This window comes from Plecotus auritus (genome assembly GCF_963455305.1).
Source record: "Plecotus auritus genome assembly, chromosome: 8".
NCBI lineage: Eukaryota > Metazoa > Chordata > Mammalia > Chiroptera > Vespertilionidae > Plecotus > Plecotus auritus.
In genome coordinates this window covers 85,475,024-85,495,290 of record NC_137782.1, presented here as the reverse complement: position 1 = coordinate 85,495,290, position 20,267 = coordinate 85,475,024, and the positions used below count along the sequence as shown (strand labels likewise).

General features: G+C 43.4%; 1 protein-coding gene across 2 annotated transcripts in view; it reads left to right on the top strand.

The window, feature by feature from the left end:
• Positions 1-20,267, top strand: part of NAPB (NSF attachment protein beta) — a 46,979-nt gene that overhangs the window by 908 nt on the left and 25,804 nt on the right. For both annotated transcript variants that reach the window (XM_080686193.1, XM_080686194.1), the window contains exon 2: positions 12,511-12,590. In XM_080686193.1, the coding sequence (XP_080542319.1) occupies positions 12,511-12,590 (80 nt within the window). The remainder of the gene's footprint in view (positions 1-12,510; positions 12,591-20,267) is intronic.

The window sequence follows — 20,267 nt, the reverse complement described above, 5'->3', positions numbered from 1 at the left end:
TAGGGAAGGTCTTAAATTCGGACTTTCCAGAAAGCAAAGCCTGCATTGACAGTTCTTGCAAGAATTACGGGCAGGTGAATGTGTGAATGATTCAGCTGTTTAGAATTAGAGAGGCAGACTATCGTGGGTTTCGTTGTTTTTTTTTCCCTTTTGAAAGTGAAGATCCTCTGCTGACACCAGGAGCATATTTTTTATTCTTGAGAAGGGCAAGTGGCCCATACTCAACAATTGCATTATTAGACGCGGTTTTATTTCTGTTCAAATTCAGTTTGGAATCTGCTTGTTTTACCAGCTTCATTCTTCAGGTTATAGTACTTGACCGTTGTTGACACATCCCCAGGAACTGCTTAAATGCAGGTTCCACGCAATGCACAGCAGTCTGGGGTGCAAAGATACAGAAAGATAAGGCTTCCTGTCCTCAAGAACCTTTCCGAGGGCATGTATCCCAGCTGGGTTCAAAATTCCTCATGTAATGTGTAGTTTGAAATATAATGAATTCTAAGTTTGTTCCCCTTTAAAAGTTACCACAAATGCATAAGAAACACTGCCTAATACTTGATGCTAACACCAAACAGTAGCGCCTTTCTCTGATTCAGAAAACGTTTAAAATTTATTTAGATAAAATTTATGTCCTAGTGTTGCATGTCAGGAGATGTTTTAATGTCACAGCATATTTCAAGCCAGGATGTCCTTCCCTGGAAGAGAATTTGTAATTGGCAGGAGAAAAAAAGCATGACAGCACTTGATGCTTGTTTCAGGGGAACACATTGCCTTTTATTTTAAGAGGTGTTGCATTATTGTTTTTCTGAAACTAGGCCAAATCTTGTCATTAATCCTAAAAGGATTTTGAAAAGCCTTTTTTTTTTAAGGCTTTTTTGTTTTGTAAGAAACATCTATTTTTCCTTGGCTGGTAATCACCAATTTTTTTGTTAATATTTTTTTCCATTTATTTTTAGAGAGTGGAAGGGGTCGGGGAGAGAGAGAGAGAGATAGATATGGATGATCCGTTGCTTCCTGCATGCAGCCAGACAGGAACTGGGGATCCAGTCTGCAACCAAGATAATGTGTCTTTGACTGAATCGAACCAAAGATCCTTGAGTCCACTGGCCCACGCTCTAACCCAGCCTTGGGCAAACTACGGCCCGCGGGCCGGATCCGGCTGTTCTATCCGGTTCTCTTGCTCTCCCCTCCGCTCCTTTATTTGAATTTATATTAGTTCACACAAACACTCCATCCATGCTTTTGTTCTGGCCCTCCGGTCCAGTTTAAGAACCCATTGTGGCCCTCGAGTCAAAAAGTTTGCCCACCCCTGCGAGTCTAACCACTAAGAAACCTGGCTAGGGCCCAGCTGGTGCTTTAAAGGGGACAGGTGATGCTGTTTTGAAGATGTGGCAGCCATTAAAATGTGCTCAGCATTTTGCAGATATTTTACATCATGTACTCAGTCTTAACTACACATTAAAACCTATTAGGAGTTCATCTTCTTCACTCATTGTTTATCCACCACCCATATTTGTGGCCATACTTTGTCCTCAAAACTATTCTATAGCTCTTCCTTTTTGTGGCTTTCAGTAAAATTAAGTGAAAATATGCATTGTATATTCCCAAGAAAAAATCAGTCATGTATTATTTTGTGTGCAAGGCACAAGTCCCATGCTTGTTTTAGAAATGTCAGTGTTCCTTTCCCACATCCCTCCCATAGAAAAAGAGATGCCAAGGAGACACAACCATCACAAGAAACCAGTTAGTGAGTGGTGTTTTGTGTTTCTTCTTGACTGCCAGTTCAGCAGTGATGTGTTTTGTAGTTGTGGAATTAAATTAAAACTCTTTCTGAATGGGTTACCATAGTATAGCAAAACTGCCAGCAAAAGAGTAGTGTTTTCATTTTATGTGTTTCCAGAGGTGAGCTATTGAATTTGGTACTTGATTTTTAAATTCCAATTTAGAATCTTAGTGAACTGCTTAGAACAGGGGTAGGGAACGTCTGGCCCTCGGGCCATATAAGGCCTGCAAAATCACTTGGTCTGGCCCTACCAGGGCATTATGGTTGAGTTAATTAAATGTTTGACCAAATATAGCAGGCTAATTTTTAAGTTGATACTATTGTATGGCCCGAAAATGATGTTATAAATATCCAAGTGGCCTTTGGCAGAAAAAAGGTTCCCCACCCTGGCTTACAGTGATCTCTAAATGAATTGCTTAGTATGGCCTGGGTTTGACAGTAAGATAGTTTTGAATGGCTAAGGCCTCTCATTATTTTCTCCATCTTGTTACTAGGAGACCAGATTGGGGATAGACTGCACAGTGCACATCAGATTGGCCTTTTTCTGTTTGCATTTTTGCAGTGTTCACCATTTATTCTCTCACTAGAGGCCCGATGCACGAAATCTGTGCAAGAGGCTCAGCCCTCGTAGCCCCGGCTTTGTACGGAAGGTCGTCCGGAAGGACATCCGGGAGGTCGTTCATCTGTCCAGTCTAATTAGCATATTATGCTTTTATTATTATAGATTCTTGTGAGCCCTGTGAGGTGCATACTTGTTTATAAAAAGTAGGGATAACCCAGTGGTTGTGTGTGGCTCTAGAATGTAAGCCCCTAGGGAGTCTGTCTTATTTTATTACTGTGGCATACTTCATTGTGGTGAACAAGGGAGCATCCCTAAAAGGAATCACCGGTTAATTAGGGGAGACCTCCCCACAAAGCCAATAGAATCACACACATAACAGAGACAAAGAGTGGGAGCTTATGCAACAGAAGTGAGCGGAGCAAGCATCTGGCACCAAGTCCCAGTCACTGGCAGCATCACAGGTGGAGAGGCAGGTGTCATTCTCAAGCCAGGTGGCTACAGCGGTGGCACATGTCCAGTGGAGTGGAAGTCTGGCAGGGCTCCGAGTATGACCCATGGTACCAAGCTCGAGGACTGGGTGGTCAGAGCTCTGAGTTCTTATAGCCCACTGGAGGCCTGGTGCATGAAATTTGTGCACTGGGGGACGGGGGTTCTCTCAGCCTGGCCTGCACCCTCACAGTCCGGGACCCCTCACTCCTTACCGCCTGCCTGCTTGCTGCTCCTTACCACTTGGCTCACTGCTGCTTAGCACTGTTGCAGAGGCGGGAGAGGCTCCTGCCACCGCCACTGAACTTGCCAGCCATGAACCTGGCTTCTGACTGAGTGGTGCTCCCCTTTTGAGAGCACACTGACCACCAGGGGGCAGCTCCTGCGTTGAGTGTCTGCCACCTGGTGGTCAGTGCGCATCATAGCGACTGGTTGTTCCATCATTTGGTCAATTTGCATATTAGGGTTTTACTATATAGGATAAGGTCCCACTCATATTGGTGTCTAGATGGAGCCCTTGTCCAAGTGTCTAGACTTGTGACTTTGGTCATTCCAGTCCCCTCCTGAGGTCATTCCTGTTGCACCCCCTTACCTTAGTCTTGACATAGCACTTGGCATAACTGTCATGGCTGACAGTGACTCCATTTTAGATGGTCAAAGGTGTCCAAATAGTCCGATATGCTCTTGCTCTATACAGTCACTCAGCACATGGTATGCAGTAGGCACTTATTGAATATTGGTGGAGAGAATGTGTGAATGCTAATACAAATGCTGATTTTTATTTTTATTTATTTCTTACTCTCTTGTCTGGTTTTCAAGAGCAAAGGCAACAACATGAAAGGGAGTTCATGTCACTTATGTGTTTTACTTAAATATCTGTTTATTATAAATATAGTAGCTATATATGGTAGAAAAATGCAAGGAATACAGAAAGATTTCAATTGAAAAGTAAAATTTTCCCTGAATCTTCTCTCTCCTAAACATTACTCCCTAAAAGTGACTTTTTATTTTTATTTTTTTAATATATTTCTTACTGATTTCATAGAGGAAGGGAGGGGGGAGAGAGAGAGAGAGAAACATCAATGATTAGAGAGAATCATTGATCAGCTGCTTCCTGCACGCCCCCTTCTGGGGATCAAGCCAGCAGCCTGAGTATGCACCCTGACCAGGAATCGAACTATGACGTCCTGATTCATAGGCCGATGCTCAACTACTAAGCCACACCAGTTGGGCTGATTTATTAATTTTAGACAGTATCTATCAATTGTGCTAAAAATGATGAATTTAGGATAGCTTACATGGCCTTGCATTTTCTCCTTTACTTCCTGATTTTACTAAATTAATTCTCAGCTTCTAAATACTACTTTTTATATGTAAATAACATGTAAAGCTGTAATTCTACTTTAAAATTAAAAAAAATATATTTCCCGCCCTAGTCAGCTTGGCTGAGTGGATAGAGAATCGGCCTGCGGACCAAAGGGTCCCAGGTTTGATTCAGGTCAAGGACACATACCTTGGTTGCAGGTTCCTCCCCGGCCCAGGACCTGGTCAGGCACGTGCAAGAAGCAACCAATCGATGTGTTTCTCTCACATTGATATTTCTCTCTGTCTTTACCTCTCTCTTCCACTCTCTCTAAAAATCAATGGAAAAATAGGCTCTGGTAAGGATTAAAATTATATATATATATATATATATATATATATATATATATGAATATATTTCCCTATTTCTGTGGGTTATAGAGTGGCCATGAACGTATTGTCCAAACTGGGATTTATTGATTGATTGGTTGATTGATTTTAGAGAGAGAAAGGAAGTGAGACAGATATAGATTTGTTGTTCCATTTACTTATGTATTAATTTGTTGCTTCTTGCATGTGCCCTAATCAAGTATTGAAACCACAACCTTGGCCAAACTGGAATATTTTTGAGGTATCAAGAAAATAGATATAAATCAAGGGTGTTCATACAACCAAGATATAGGATTATCCTAGTTATAGAAGACTTTATAATCTACTAGGTGCACATTAAAAGGGGATTAATTAGAGGAAATAATTTAATATTGCTATTTGCCCTTTCTCTATAATAGAAGTGTCAGAGATTAAAGAAAATTAGTAAAATGTATATGAAAACCTTCCTCCTGTCAGAGTCTGGGGTACACCACTGGACCCAGAATCAAGTCCCCACCCACCCACATGCACCTCAAAATCATGTGAGACTCAGACCTGGCCGACCCCCACCCCGAATTGGGCTAGATCCAGACCTGGCCAGTCCCACCCTTGTCAAGCCCTGCCGTGCAGGGGGCGTAGCCTCAGGTCCCCTGGCCCGGCGCCAGGACGGGGGGCATGGCCTGAGGTCCCCCAGCCCAGACCAGGGTGGGGGTGTGCCTTGAGGTCCTCCATCAAGCTCCGCCAGGTAGGGGACATGGCCTGAGAACCCCTGTCAAGCCCTGCCAGGCGGAGGGGGGGGGAGGTGCAGCCTCAGGTCCCCCGTCAAGCCCCACTGGGTGGAGGCATGGCCTGAGTTCCCCTGACTCAGCACTGGGGGTGCACCTTGAGGTCTCCTGTCAAGCCCCGCTGGGTGGGGGGCGCGGCCTGAAGTCCCCTGTCAAGCCCCACCTGGTGGGGGACACAGCCTGAGGTCCCCCGGCCTGGCGCTGGGGCGAGGGGAGCAGTCTGAGGTTCCCTAGCCCAGCACCAGGATGGGAAGCGCACCTTGAGGTCCCCTGTCAAGCCCCACTGGGCGGGGGACGTGGCCTCAGGTCCCCTGGCCTGGCACTGGGGCGGGGGATGTGGCCTGAGGTCCCCCAGCCTGATGCCAGGGCAGAGGGTGTGGCCTGAGGTCCCCTCTCAAGCTCTGCCGGGTGGGGGGCGCGACCTGAGGTCCCCTGTCAAGCCCTGCCAGGTGGGGGGCACAGCCTGAGGTCCCCTGTCAAGCCCTGTCAGGTGAGGGACTCGGCCTGAGATCCCCTGTCAAGCCCCATGGGGGAGGGGGAAGGCGTAGCCTCAGGTCCCTGCTGATTGCTCGTTAAGGCTCCTTAAAGGAACTTGGCCTCAGCTGTGGGTGCAGCCATCTTTGTGACGGAGTGATAGTCAATTAGCATATTCCCTCTTTATTAGCTAGGATTTTTATGCTTTTAATTTGTGATTATTTAATTAGATTATAAAATCAGTAAAGCTTTTATACCTTCAAAATTTTTTCAGTGACTGACAGAGTTCACAGTAAGGAAACTTAGTAAGAGAATTTCTGAATGTTAGCTATTTCTGTATTAAAATGGAGCTTATTGTAAGAATGGTATTTAATTAAAATCTAACTAATATATCACTACTTTTCTTTTTTTGAAGTATATATTTTTTCATGGTAAGGAAGTATCTGTCAATTCCTGTCTTAATGGATGTTTTCATTAGGTATTGAATGAAGTTACATTTTTAAAGCCTTTTCAGTATCTGTGGAGGTAAACATGATTTTTCTCCTTTGTTATTAATATGTTACTTTATGGATTTCCTCATAATGAACTGTTCTTGTAGTCCTTGAATAAACCCTCTAGGTTATAATGTATTTCTCTTAATGGGCTAATGGATTCTGTTTTTAAATATTTTATTTCTAATTTTTTTATTTCTAACTAGAGGCCCTGTGCACAAACCATGCATGGGTGGGGTCCCTCGGAGTGGCCTGCGGAGATCAGGCCCTGGCTCGCGCCCTCAGCCTCGCAGCCCCGCAGCCCCGCCTGGCACCCTGCCTTGGCCAGGTGCCGTCCCTTACCTGCTCCACCATCCCACAGGCGATCATTGGGGCGAGCCCCGGACCCGGCTCCCTCAGTGCCTGGGTGGGGAAGATATTCCTCTTTCAGGGCTTTCCAGCTCCATTTTAAATGAGGTTTTCTTTATTTAGTTTCACAAGGCAAAAACAGGATTCAGATTATTTGATGATCAATTAGTTTTTAAAACACAAATGACTTGCCCTAGCTGGTTTGGCTCAGTGCATAGAGCATTGGCCTGCAGACTGAAAGGTCCTGGGTTCGATTCCTGGTCAAGGGCACGTACCTGGGGTTGCAGGCTAGATCCCCAGTAGGGGACATGCAAGAAGCAGCCAATCAGTGATTCTCTCTTATCATTGATGTTTCTATATCTCTCTCCTTCTCCCTCTCTGAAATCAATAAAAATAAAAAAAGTAAAAAACAAACACAAATGACTTATCTGCATGTAGATATCATCTGAGCTCTCTGAAATAATGGGCCTGTAATTTTCCTGAGCTGATTCCCTGCCAATCCTCTAAATGGGAATGAACAGGATGGCATAGTGAAGAGGCAGGGACTCACAGGCTGCCTTCAAGGACTCAAGACACAGCTCCGCTACTGGCTGATGTCTGTGGAACATATGGCTGTGACCAAGCTTCCTCAGCGTAACATGGGTGGGGGTTGGACACTCTGTTTTTTCTAACCTGAAGTTTAATGTTCTTTCCTTAGCATTAAGGGGCAGGAACTTTATTTCCTGTGTTTTCTGGCACACACTGATCTCACTGAATGATTCCTGAATAGGCATGGTCAAAAAGAGGAGGGAGGTCAGCCTTGCCCCAGGAACTGGAGGGAAGGGGAAAGTCCGCTGGCTGCTTGATGGTGGGGATGGTACTGGTGGTTCTTGCTCAGGCTGGTCACTGTTTTCTTCGTGGTGGTAAAGTGTTTTCTTCTTCAAGGTTAAGATACCATAATACCAAAAAATAGTCAATTTGGCCCAATTTAGCTTTCTTAATGTCAATTTAGTATCATTATATACATTATATCCACTTTATAATGTAGATTCCCTCACAGAAACTTATTTCTGTTTTCTAGACTCTTCTACCTCACTATGTGGTCTCTGGATAATAATCAGTTGCATTATTTGATTGTGAACTCTGAATATTTGTCCTTAAAACTTATAAAAATTAACTTTCATATGTAAAAGAATAGGCATTTGAAATAATTTTAGAAGTCCTTTTATTTCGTTAAATTTTAAACTTATCTTTATGATAAGTGACATTCTCTAGTACTTTGAAAATAAAAATACTATGTGTTTTTTTCTTGTGTTTTTTAAAAAAAATGTATATTTATTGATTTTAGAGAGGAAGGGAGAGGGAGATAGAGAAGAAACAGCAATGATGAGAGAGAATCATCCATCAGCTGCCTCTTGCATGTCCCCCAGTGGGGGCTGAGCCCACAGCACAGGCATGTGCCCTCACTGGGAATCCAACTGTGACCTCCTCGTCATAGGTCGACACCCTCAAGCACTGAGCCATGCTGGCCCAGGCAAAAATACTTATGTTTTAAGAGAGGTGAGGGTCTTTGGTCTAGAAGGGTGCACTTAATATTTTTATAATGATCACTAAACTTGAAATCAGGTGTTCAGTTTCATCACTGACCTTGGCTGAATGAAATTGGGTAAGCCATGACCTCCAGATAGTTTTCTCTTCTTTAAAATGGATATAGTGTCTTTCATGATTGTTGCAATAGTGAAATGACATAACATGGAAATATCCAGCATAAAACCTGGCATAATGTAGGCATTCTATCTCTGAAAATAATAGGATGAAGTATATTTTAATTAAGCTAATTCTATTTGGAAACTTTTAATAAGAATGATTGTGTTATAATTATAGTTAAAGATTCCTGGTATACCTTAGAAAAACAAGACACAAGAAAATAGCAAGCCTTTGTTAGATCCAAAGAGCTGTGGTTAATATTGAAAACTCTCTCATGTTGGGAATTTTTCATTGTGGAGATTAGTTAATTGGTTTTTTAAAATACATATGTGTAGATTTGAAGTGGAGGAAAAGGAGCATGAGGTGTGAGTGAGAAAACGCTTTGCTTATTCTTCACTTTCACTTTTGGTATGGCTTGTTGCCATCCTGTTCGCTGCATGACATAGCCCCCAAAGGTTTCTGTTTGTTTTTTATATGTGTGTATAAGTACATTAAAAGTGTAGAAATCAGTCACTTTTAGCATATTCATGGAGCTGTGTAACCATTGCAGCAATCAGTTTTAGAACATATTCATAATCCAAAGGGAAACTGCCATTTTTTTTTAGCACTCCCACTCTAGGCAGCCAGTAATCTGTTTTCTGTCGCTATGGATTTGCCTGTTGTATACCTTTCATCTATATGTGTAAAAGCCAGTCGACCGGAATGACTGGTCGCTATGATGCACGCTGCGGTCGGTTAACTGGCCCGATCCAGGGCCGAGCTGGCCGGCAAACCTCCCTTGGTCCCTCCTCCTGGCTGGACCACACCCGTGCACAAATTCGTGCACTGGGCCTCTAATATAAGTGGAATTGTGCAATATGAGCTCTTTTGTGACTGGCTTCTTTCACTTAACATATAATGCTTTCAAGGTTCATCCATGTATCAGGACTTAATTCCTTTTTATTGTCTAATAATATGTATGTGTATACCACATTTTATTTATTCATGTATTGGTTGATGGACATTTTGGTTGTTTCCACTTTTTGACTATTACGAATAACTAGAGGCCCAGTGCATGAAATTTGTGCATAGAGGGTGGAGGGTCCCTCAGCCCAGCCTGCACCTTTTGAAATCCGGGACCCCTCAGGAGATGTCCGACTAGCGGTTTAGGCTCAGTCCCGTGGGCCTAAACCAGCAATCGGACATCCCTCTTGCAATCCGGGACCACTGGTTCCTAACCACTTGCCTGCCTGCCTGATCGCCCCTAACCACTCTCGCCTGCCTGCCTGATTGCCCCTAACCACTCTGTCAGCCTGCCTGATTGCCCCTAACCACTCTGCCAGCCTGCCTGATCGCTCCTAACTATTCACCTGCCTGCCTGATTGCCCCTAACCACTGGCCTGCCTGCCAGATCACCCCTAACCACTTGCCTGCCTGCCTGCCTACCCCTAACTTCTCACCTGCCTGCCTGATTGCCCCTAACCACTCGCCTGCCTGCCTGATGGCCCCTAACCACTCTACATGTCTGCCTGATCACCCTTAACTGCTTGCCTGCCTGCCTGATCGCCCATAACTGCTGTCTTGCCTGCCTGATCACCCCTAACCACTCTGCCTGCCTGCCTGACCACCCCTAACCATTCTGCCTGCCTGCCTGATGGCTCTTAACTGCTCACCTGCCTGCCTGATCACACCTAACTGCATTTGTCTGCCTGCCTGCCTGCCTGCCTGATCGCCCCTAACCACTTGCCTGCCTGCCTGATTGTCCCTAACCACTCTGCAAGCCTTCCTGATTGCCCCTAACCATGTGCCTGCCTGCCTGATTGCCCCTAACCACTTTGCCAGCGTGCCTAATCGCCCCTAACCACTTGCCTGCCTGCCTGATCACCCCTAACTGCTCGCCTGCCTGCCTTATCACCCCTAACCACTCGCCTGCCTGCCTGATCGCTCCAACCACTCTGTCTGCCTGCCTGATTGCCCCTAACCACTCTGCCTGCCTATGTGATCACCCCAACCACTCTGCCTGCCTGCCTAATGCCCCTAACTCTACCTGTCTGCCTGATCACCCCTAACTGCCTGATCACCCCTAACCTCTCTGCCTTCTGGCCTGATTGCCTCTAACCGCCTCTGCCTACCTGCCTGGTTGCCCCTAACCGCCCTCCCCTGCCGGCCTGGTGACCCCTAACCGCCCTCCCCTGCCAGCCTGGTTGCCCCTAACTGCCCTCCTTTTCCGACCTGATCGCCCCTAACCACCTCTGCCTCGGCCCCCGCTACCGTGGCTTTGTATGGAAGAACGTCTGGAAGGTTGTCCGGAAGACGTCGGGTCTAATTAGCATATTACCGTTTTATTAGTATAGATGATGTACAAACATCCCTAAAGAATTTTATGCCTTCAGTACATAAAACCAATTATAATAATTGTATTAATTGAGTACATACTCTGGGTCAAGTCCTGCAATGGCAATTATTATGGATTATTTCTTTTGATCCTCATAATAACCCAGAGGTATAGATAATATCCTCAGTTTACACATGCAAAAATAGAGGCTCTAAGAATTAAAGAACTAGCCTAGAGTCAGACAGTTAGTAGTTACTGTTGTCTAAGATATAATTCATACCTGGGCCTACCAGCCAAACTGCAGTGAACTGCATGCCTATAAGCTGGAGTTTGAAGCCTATTGGAGTTCCTGGCATATTCATATGCCCTCATTCATGTTCATATCATACTCACTTTTGTCAGCCCTGACCTTTCTTGTCTCTTAGTCTTTTAAAAAAAAACAACCATATATATATTATTGATTTTTTTACAGAGAGGAAGGGAGAGGGATAGAGAATTAGAAACATCGATGAGAGAGAAACATCGATCAGCTGCCTCTTGCTGAGGTAATTGTCAATAGGTAATTGACACAGAACTTTCATGTTCCTTAACCAAGGTACATGCCCTTAACCATAATCGAACCTGGGACTTTTCAGTCCAAAGGCCGACACTCTATCCACTGAGCCAAACCAGTTAGGGCTAAAAATATTTTTTTATTGATTTCAGAGAGGAAGGGAGAGGGAGAGAGAGAGAGAAATATCAATGATGAGAGAGAATCATTGATCAGCTGCCTCCTGCACGCCCCCTACTGGGGATGAAGCCCACAACCCAGGCAAGTGCCCTTAACTGGAATTGAGCCTGGGACTCTTCAGTCCGCACACCAACACTATCCACTAAGCCAGTGGTCGGCAAACTCATTAGTCAACAGAGTGGCAAACAGCGGCTCAGAGCCGCATGTGGCTTGCGAGCCGCAGTTTGCCGACCACTGCACTAAGCCAAACTGGCTAGAGCTATTAGTGTTTATGTCCATACTTGACTCTCAGTTACTCATCATGTGAACTGCACAGTTACAGTCTGCTGTGTCATGGTTTTCCTCTGGTTATTCTGTGTTTATAATATAGATAGATAAGATAGAGAAACATCTTTAATTGAGGGGCCTGAGCTTAGTGAAAACAAGGTTGATTTTGAAAATTGGTGGAAGTTATAGAGGGTTATTTTGGTCTCTTTGTGAGAAGAAATTTCTAAGCAGCTAAAACTGTACCTCGTTGTAATTGGCTGCCTGATGAAGAACTTTCTAGAACGGAATGTTCTGAAAGCAGCAGTGGAGTTCCCTCCTCTAAGGATGTTAGAAAACGCATTTCCACAGCGGTGAGTGGCAGGACCCTAAGGCCCCTTCCACACTGGGGAAGGGCTTGTTCCCTGCCACAGCTGACAGATAATATTAGCCACAGAGCAGTGTGACTCTTTCTTATATGCTCTTGCTTCAGGTTTTGTTTTTATTTATAAGTCTAAATAAACATAGTGCCAAATTGTTGGAAATTAACTTGGTAAAGATGTCTTTATCCTTCCAATTTTAATCTCCTCTGAAAAAGGTACTTCTGTTTTCTCAGATTGATATAAACTTTAGTTTGCATGCATGGAGAGGACTCTGGTTAAGGGTGAAGATCCGGGGTCAGCCAGATCAGTATTTGAGTCTCAGTTCTGTGGCATCCTTGCTATGTGACCTTGGGCTAGCTACTTTACTTTTGTTTGCCTTAGTTTCCTCATCTGGAAAATAGGAATAAGAGTATCCCCTTTAAGCAGCTGTTAGGATTCTATACTGCTTGTCTGGCACAGAGTATGTGCTCATTAAATAATTATTATTTGAGGATTAGGGATGTGGATGGTTATTATAGAAAAACTTAATCTCATTTTTTTAAAATTTTTCTCAGAGGAAACACAAGAATAGAAGAGGCTTGTGAAATGTATACCAGAGCTGCAAATATGTTCAAGATGGCTAAAAATTGGAGTGGTATGTATACAGTTTTTGTTTGCTTGCTTTTGAGTCAGATACTTTTAAAATCATTTTGAAGGAGGAAATGACTGCTGTCCCCTTAGAGAATAAGACTGTTGGCCTCAAGCCAGATGTCAGTGCTGAATCACTGGTGTGGCCACCATGAACTGGGATTAAAGGACCTTGATTTAGTGAATGAAGTTGAAATCCTGACATAAAATTTAGACATAAGGACTGGGTCTGTTTTAGTTTCTATAAACCACTTCCTCCAGTATTAGTAATTTTTTTCTTTTTCTTTTCTTTTTTTTTTTTACTTTAGATAGGGAGGAAGGGAGAGACCGAGAAACATTAATATGAGAGATACATAGATTGGTTGCCTCCCAAATGCGCCCTGACTGAGGATCAAACTGTAATTTTTGCTTCTTACTAATGTACTCAAATCTATTGCCATAAAGATTGAAAGTTGTAGTAAACTCAATGAAAACAAATCAGATAAATAAAAATGCCTACTTTTCTTTACCTAAACATTAGTAGAGAACTTCTATTTCTTGCTCTGAGAACAACTCTGTGGTAATTGATTGTGGTTCCACTGAGAAATGTGACAATGTGACTTATATATACCCCAACAGACTTATTGTCATGTTTTAAAGTCATGCTTTCTACCCAGTGAAATTACACATAACAAAATCAACAGAATTATTATTTTCATTGGTCTGAGAGGGGATGTTTCTTTATAACACTGACTTGAGAAACAAAGTTATCCCTATTTCTAGAAAAAGGGGCTTGTTTATGGTAGGGTATTTCTTTCGTGAAATGAAGATGGCCTTCAACCAGAACAAGGACATGGTCTCTGAACCCTGGCCTACAGTGGGGTCTTTGCCCTCTACAAGTTCATTCCCCCATTTCCTATTCCTTCCACCCTCAGCTTTATTAAGATACTAGAGGCCTGATGCACGAAATTCATGCAAGGGGCTCAGCCCTCGCAGCACAGTGGCTTGCCTCAACCCTCACAGCCCTGGCTTTGTCTGGAAGGTTGTCCAGTTGTCTGGTCTAATTAGCATATTACACTTTTATTATTATAGATTATTATAGGTAATTGACACAGAACTTTGTGTAAGTTTAAGGTTGATTTATCCATTTGCTTTCAAAAATCATTTCAATGAAGAAAATGCTGTTGAACTAGATGAATCTGAAAGGTGTTTTTCTGGCCTTAAAAATTTTTTGTACATTTAGTTTTATTTTTTTTTAAATAAATCTTTATTGTTCAGATTATTACAGGTGTTCCTCTTTCCCCCCCCCCCCCATAGCTCCCCTCCACCTGATTCCCCACCCCACCCCATGCCCTTACCCCTGCCACTGTCTTCATCCATAGGTGTAAGATTTTTGTCCAATCTCTTCCCGCACCCCTCACACCCGCTTCCCCCTGAGAATTGTCAGTCCACTCCCTTTCTTTTTCACTTGTTATTTTTTTATTATCATTATTTTTTTTAATTTAATAAATCTTTATTGTTCAGATTATTACAATTGTTTCTCCTTTGTCCCCCCATAGCTCCCCTCCACCTGGTTCCCACCCCACCCTCTGCCCTTACCTCCCCCCCACTGTCCTCATCCATAGGTGTACGATTTTTGTCCAGTCTATTCCTGCACCCCCCTTAATTTCCCCCTGAGAATTATCAGTCCACTCCCTTTCTATGCCCCTGATTCTATTATATTCACCAGTTTATTCTGTTCCTCAGGTTTTTAATTCACTTGATTTTTAGGTTCACTTGTTGATAGATATGTATTTGTTGTTCATAATTTTTATATTTACTTTTTTCTTCTTCCTCTTCTTAAAGAATACCTTTCAGCATTTCATATAATACTGGTTTGGTGGTGATGAACTCCTTTAGCTTTTTCTTATCTGTGAAGCTCTTTAGCTGCCCTTCAATTCTGAATGATAGCTTTGCTGGGTAGAGTAATCTTGGTTGTAGGTTCTTGCTATTCATCACATTGAAAATTTCTTGCCACTCCCTTCTGGCCTGCATAGTTTCTGTTGAGAAATCAGCTGACAGTCGTATGGGTGCTCCCTTGTAGGTAATTAACTGTTTTTCTCTTGCTGCTTTTAATATTCTCTCTTTGTCTTTTGCTCTTGGCATTTTAATTATGATGTGTCTTGGTGTGGTCCTCTTTGGATTCCTTTTGTTTGGGGTTCTGTGCGCTTCCTGGACTTGTAAGTCTATTTCTTTCACCAGGTGGGGGAAGTTTTCAGTCATTATTTCTTCAAATAGGTTTTCAGTATCTTGCTCTCTCTCTTCTTCTGGCACCCCCGTAATTCTGATGTTGGTACGCTTGAAGTTGTCCCAGAGGCTCCTTACACTATCTTCAAATTTTTGGATTATTTTTTCTTTTTGCTTTTTCGGTTGAGTGGTTTTTGCTTCTTTGTTTTTCAAATCTTTGACTTGATTCTTGCGTTCCTCTAGTCTGCTGTTGGGTCTCTGTATAATATTTTTTTTATTTCAGTCAGTGTATGTTTAATTTCTAGTTGGTCCTTTTTCATATCTTCGAGAGTCTCGCTAAATTTATCGGCCTTTTCTAGGATATTCTTGAAAAGCCTTATACCCGTGGTTTTGAATTCTCTATCCAGTCGTTTGTTTGCCTCCATTTTTTTTTTGTTTGTGATCTGTTTCTTTGCCTCCGCATTTTCGCTGCTTCCCTGAGTTGATAGGGTAGCTTTGTGTGCTAGGTTTCCTATATGGCCCAGTGGTTCGGCCTCCCCAGTTAACCTGAGGTGGATACTCTTGGTGCACCCCTTTGTGGACTGTGTGTACAGCCTTGTTGTAATTAAGTCTTGATTGTTGTTGGTATCACTGGGAGGAATTGACCTCCAGGCCAGTTGGCTGTGAGGATCAGCTGTGTCTATGCTGGGAGAAGTTCGGTGCTAGAGACAGCCTTATAGGATCAGACTTGCAAAATTGCAAAAGCCTCTGTTCTCAGCTTGGATGGGGCGGAGTCTCAGGGCGGAGAAGACAGTGTTGGCTTCCTGTCAGCCTTGCCCTTGTGTGCGCGCCTCCAGACCTCTGCCTTCTGTGGCTCCCCTGAGTTTCTGCCTGACAGTCCAGATTCCCCCTGTAAGAGCGTGAGTCCCCAGGGGCTCGCCCGGAACTGGGGTTCAGTGCAGTTGGAACTGGGGTTCAGTGCGGTCAGGAGCTTCCGACTCCCTTCTGCTAGGGAAAGCCTGCGGAAACCTCTGCATTCAGTCTTCTCTGAGAGCATTCGCGCGCACGTGCCTCCAGACCCCTGCCCGCCGCGGTTCCCCCGAGTCTCCGAGTCTCCATGTGCCTTTCTCTCTACCCGACAGTCCAGAATCTCCCTGTATGAGCCTGTTTCCACAGGGTTTTGCCCGGAACTGGGGTTCAGTGCAGTCGGGGGGTCCTTCCCCCTCCCACCAGAGAAAGTCAGCCAGGCATTCAACCGCCCTTCCTTTTTGCGCGTGTGTCTCCGTACCTCAGCCCTTTGCTGCTCCTCTGATTCTCCGTGAGCTTTTCTCTTCCCTTCTAGTTGTAGAATTTCCACTCAGCCAGCTTTCCTGTGGTTCTGGATGATGTCTGTTCTGTCTTTTAGTTGTAGTTTTGAAATTGTTGTGCGAGGCAGCAGTTTAGGTGCTTACCTATGCCGCCATCTTGGTTTCAGAGTCCACTCTCTTTCTATGTCCCTGATTCTGTTATATCCATCAGTCCATTCTGTTCAACAGATTTTTTATTCACTTGATTTTTAGATTCACTTGTTGGTAGGTATGTATTTGTTGTCATTTTGTTGTTCATAATTTTTATCTTTACCTTTTTCTTCTTCTTCCTCTTCTTAAAGAATACCCTTCAGCATTTCATATAATCCTGGTTTGGTGGTGATGAACTCCTTTAGCTTTTTCTTGTCTGTGAAGCTCTTTATCTGACCTTCATTTCTGAATGATAGCTTTGCTGGGTAGAGTAATCTTGGTTGTAGGTTCTTGCTATTCATCACTTTGAATATTTCTTGCCACTCCCTTCTGGCCTGCATAGTTTCTGCTGAGAAATCAGCTGACAGTCATATGGGTACTCCCTTGTAGGTAACTAACTGTTTTTCTCTTGCTGCTTTCAAGATTCTCTCATTGTCTTTTACCCTTGGCATTTTAATTATGATGTGTCTTGGTGTGGTCCTCTTTGAATTCCTTTTGTTTGGGGTTCTCTGTGCTTCCTGGACTTGTAAGTCTATTTCTTTCACCAGGTAGGGAAAGTTTTCAGTTATTATTTCTTCTAATAGGTTTTCAGTATTTTGCTCTCTCTCTCCTTCTGGCACCCCAATAATTCAGATGTTGGTACACTTAAAGTTGTCCCAGAGGCTCCTTACACTATGTTCATATTTTTGGATTCTTTTTTCTTTTTGTTTTTCTGGCTGGGTGTTTTTTGTTTCCTCATATTTCAGATCTTTGGTTTAATTCTTGGGGTCCTTTGATCTACAGTTGAATTTCTGTATATTCTTTATTTCATACAGTGTATGCTTAATTTCTGACTGGTCCTTTTCCATTTTTTTGGCATTCTCATTAAGGTCCTTGAAGGTCTCACTAAGCTCCTCGGAGGTCTCATCAAGTTTCTCGGCGGTTTTTAGAAGATTCTTGAGTAACCTTATAAATGTGGTTTTGAACTCTATGTCCAGTAGTTTGCTTTCCTCCATTTCTTTCATTCGTGACATGTTTCTTTGTCTCCGCATTTTACTACTTCCCTGTGTTGATGGAGTGGTTTTCTGTGGTAGGTGACCAGTGGTTCAGCCTATCACCTGAGGTGGACACTCTTGGTGCACCCCTTTGTGGGCTGAGTGCAAAGTCTTGGTGTAGATAAGCCTTGATTGCTGTTGGTACACTAGGAGGAATTGACCTCCAGGCCAATTGGCTGTGAGGACCCGCTGTGCCTATAATGGAAGAACTGCTGTGATGGAGACACGCTTATGGGGCAGGACTTGCTTCAGTGGGGCTTTGGTGCTCACTGAGTCTGCCTCTTGAATGTGTCACTTATGGATGTGAGTAGTTGAAATCTGGTGTCATCTCACACTGACCACTAGATACACTAGCTTCTGGATCTCCAATGGGGTGCAGGTCAGCTACTGTCTGAGGCCACCCAGCAGGAGCTGCAGCGAGAATTACAGTTTTCTCCTCTTTGCTTGGGGTTTGGAGGTTTTGGAGCTGTCTGACCAGAGCTGCAGTTTGTTAGGTTAAGCTGCGATAGGGCAGACCATTTATATGCAAAAGCCGCTGCGTGAAGCTTGGGTGTTTGTAGATTGTGTGGGCAGGGTCTCAGGGAGTCACTAGGCTAGGGCATGGCAAACAGTGATGGCTGCCAGTTAGCCGTCTCTGCGTCTCCGCGTTTCCAAGTCCCCATGTCCCGCACCCCAGCGCAGTAAACAATGATTGCTGCGTGCAGCTCTGCAAGAAAGCCACCCTCACTTTCCGACCTGATGGCAGACAGTCCAGTTTCTCCCCGTAGGAGTTTGGGTCCCCCGCGTCTCCCCAGAAACTGGAGTTCAGAGTAATCGGGAGCTTGTCTCCCTTCGGGTTGAAAAAAGCAGCACACCCAGTCGCCCACCACCAGCCCAATTCGCACGCCTCCATACCTCAGCTTTTCAGCGTTTGTGCACGTCTCAGTGCTCTTTTCTCTTTCCTTCTAGTTGTAGAACTTCCACTCAGCCAGCTTTCCCGCAGTTCTGGGTGATAGAAGTTTTGTCTTTTAGTTGTAGTTTTGAAATTGTTGTGCGAGGCAGCAGTTTAGGTGTTTACCTATGCCGCCATCTTGGTTTGGATTCTGTATGTTTTAGATAAAAAGGTCATGTTATATATTTTCAAAATACACTTATGCCTGAATTTTAAAGTACTGCAAAAAAAATGGAGGAGAAAAGAATATTATCTCAGCATTCACATCTTTTGTTTTGTTCAGGGTCTGCAATAGTAGGGGAAGAGTGATCTCATCTAAAAAGACCACTTGTTTTATCTGGTGATCAGATGTTCTAACCTAAGGAAATTCCATTTCAGAGAGGCTATTAACATTAATACACCTAAAGAGGCTTTGTATTTATCCTCCCCCATCATCTCTTGCCTACTTTGATATCTCAGCTTCTGCATTTTTTTGTAGTCTGTTTTAATGAACCACCAATGTAATTCCGTTCAAACGTGTCAGCTTATGTCATTTCAAATAAGAGCTAAAGTCCTTAACAGTGGCCTTCTAGGACTTACCTGATCTTTGATCCCTGACTCTTCCTATCTCGTACCTCATTTCCTACCCACTCCCCTTCCCTCCTCAAAGCCCTTTATGGCACTCTTTCCTCAAAATAGAATGTAGCTGATTTTCTTTATCTCCTTCAAATATTGTCTTCTCAGTGAGGTCTTCCCTGGTCAACCCTTTTAAAGATAACAATCCACTACCTAGCAAAATTAATTGAAAAATGTTTACTAATTTATATTGTGTATGTGTTTTTATTATGTGCTGTCTCCTCACTAGAATGTTAACCATAGAAGTCCAGGGTGTTTCATATCTGCTATACCTGCAGGACCTGGACTGGTGCCTGTAACATGGTAGATGCTCAGGATACTCATGTAGTAAATAGCTAAATATTAAATTCTGTGAAATTATTTCTGTGTAGCAATGGTGGTTATCATAACACCACTGCATCTCTAGTTTTTAAAGTTATAAAGATTAAGCTAATTTGATTCATACTGAGCTTTTGAGAGATCATCCTGGCAGGTGTTAGACCAGTTTTACAGGTGAAGAAATTTAGCTTCAGAAGTTGTATGATGTTAGTCATATCTGCTCCTTTAAATACACTTTTAAGTTTGGGGAAATTGAGCTGGCATTTGTTAGCAGCAATTAGAATGAGTGCTCAGTGAAACAGTAAGCCAGCAATTAGTTTTGGAAGAGCTAAATGATAAAAGCCAGCAATTAGTTTTGGAAGAGCTAAATGATAAAATCAAAACACTTAATATTATCTGGGGAAATGGAGCCAGCCCTAGAGAGCCTGGTGTTGTGGTATTATACTCAGCGAGGAAAGATGGACTATCATTGGCTCTGGGACAGTCAGCATAGATAAACTGCAAAAAATGAAGTTACTGGTAGAAGAGGAAAGATGTAGGTTATAAAGGAAGTGATGACATTTAAACATACCAAACCACTGGTATTAGTTGTAGGGTAGATTTGCATATAATAATGATAATGACCAATACATGTAACTGGAGCCAGTCTAAGCACTTTACTTGGGAGATCCACGTTATTACTACACTCTTCTGAGGCAGAGCCCATCAAAGCTTCCATTTAGCTGATACATTCCTGAACTGTCACTTAGAAGTTAGCTGCTGCTCCGAGTACTTCAGGGGCCTACCCACTACCCTTGCAGTGGCATTGGCCCCTCCTCTGGGAACCCCTCATGATTCATCAAGGAAGCATTAAAGCCTGGTGGGCAGGGGTTCTCTTTTCCATGCTGGTGGTTAAATATTTTCAAAACTTCCTGGGCACGCTTTCAATCTTGCCCAGAAATAACCAGCAGTGGGTACTTAGGCATCTGATACTATTTTCTGTATGGTTTTGAATTGTGCTTTTTGTTTTAATACCAAAAGGTTTTGTGATAGTCTTAATTGTGCTTTTCCTGGTGGAATAAATCCTTTCCTCTCCATTCCTGTTAGTACTTACTGTCCTATTCCAG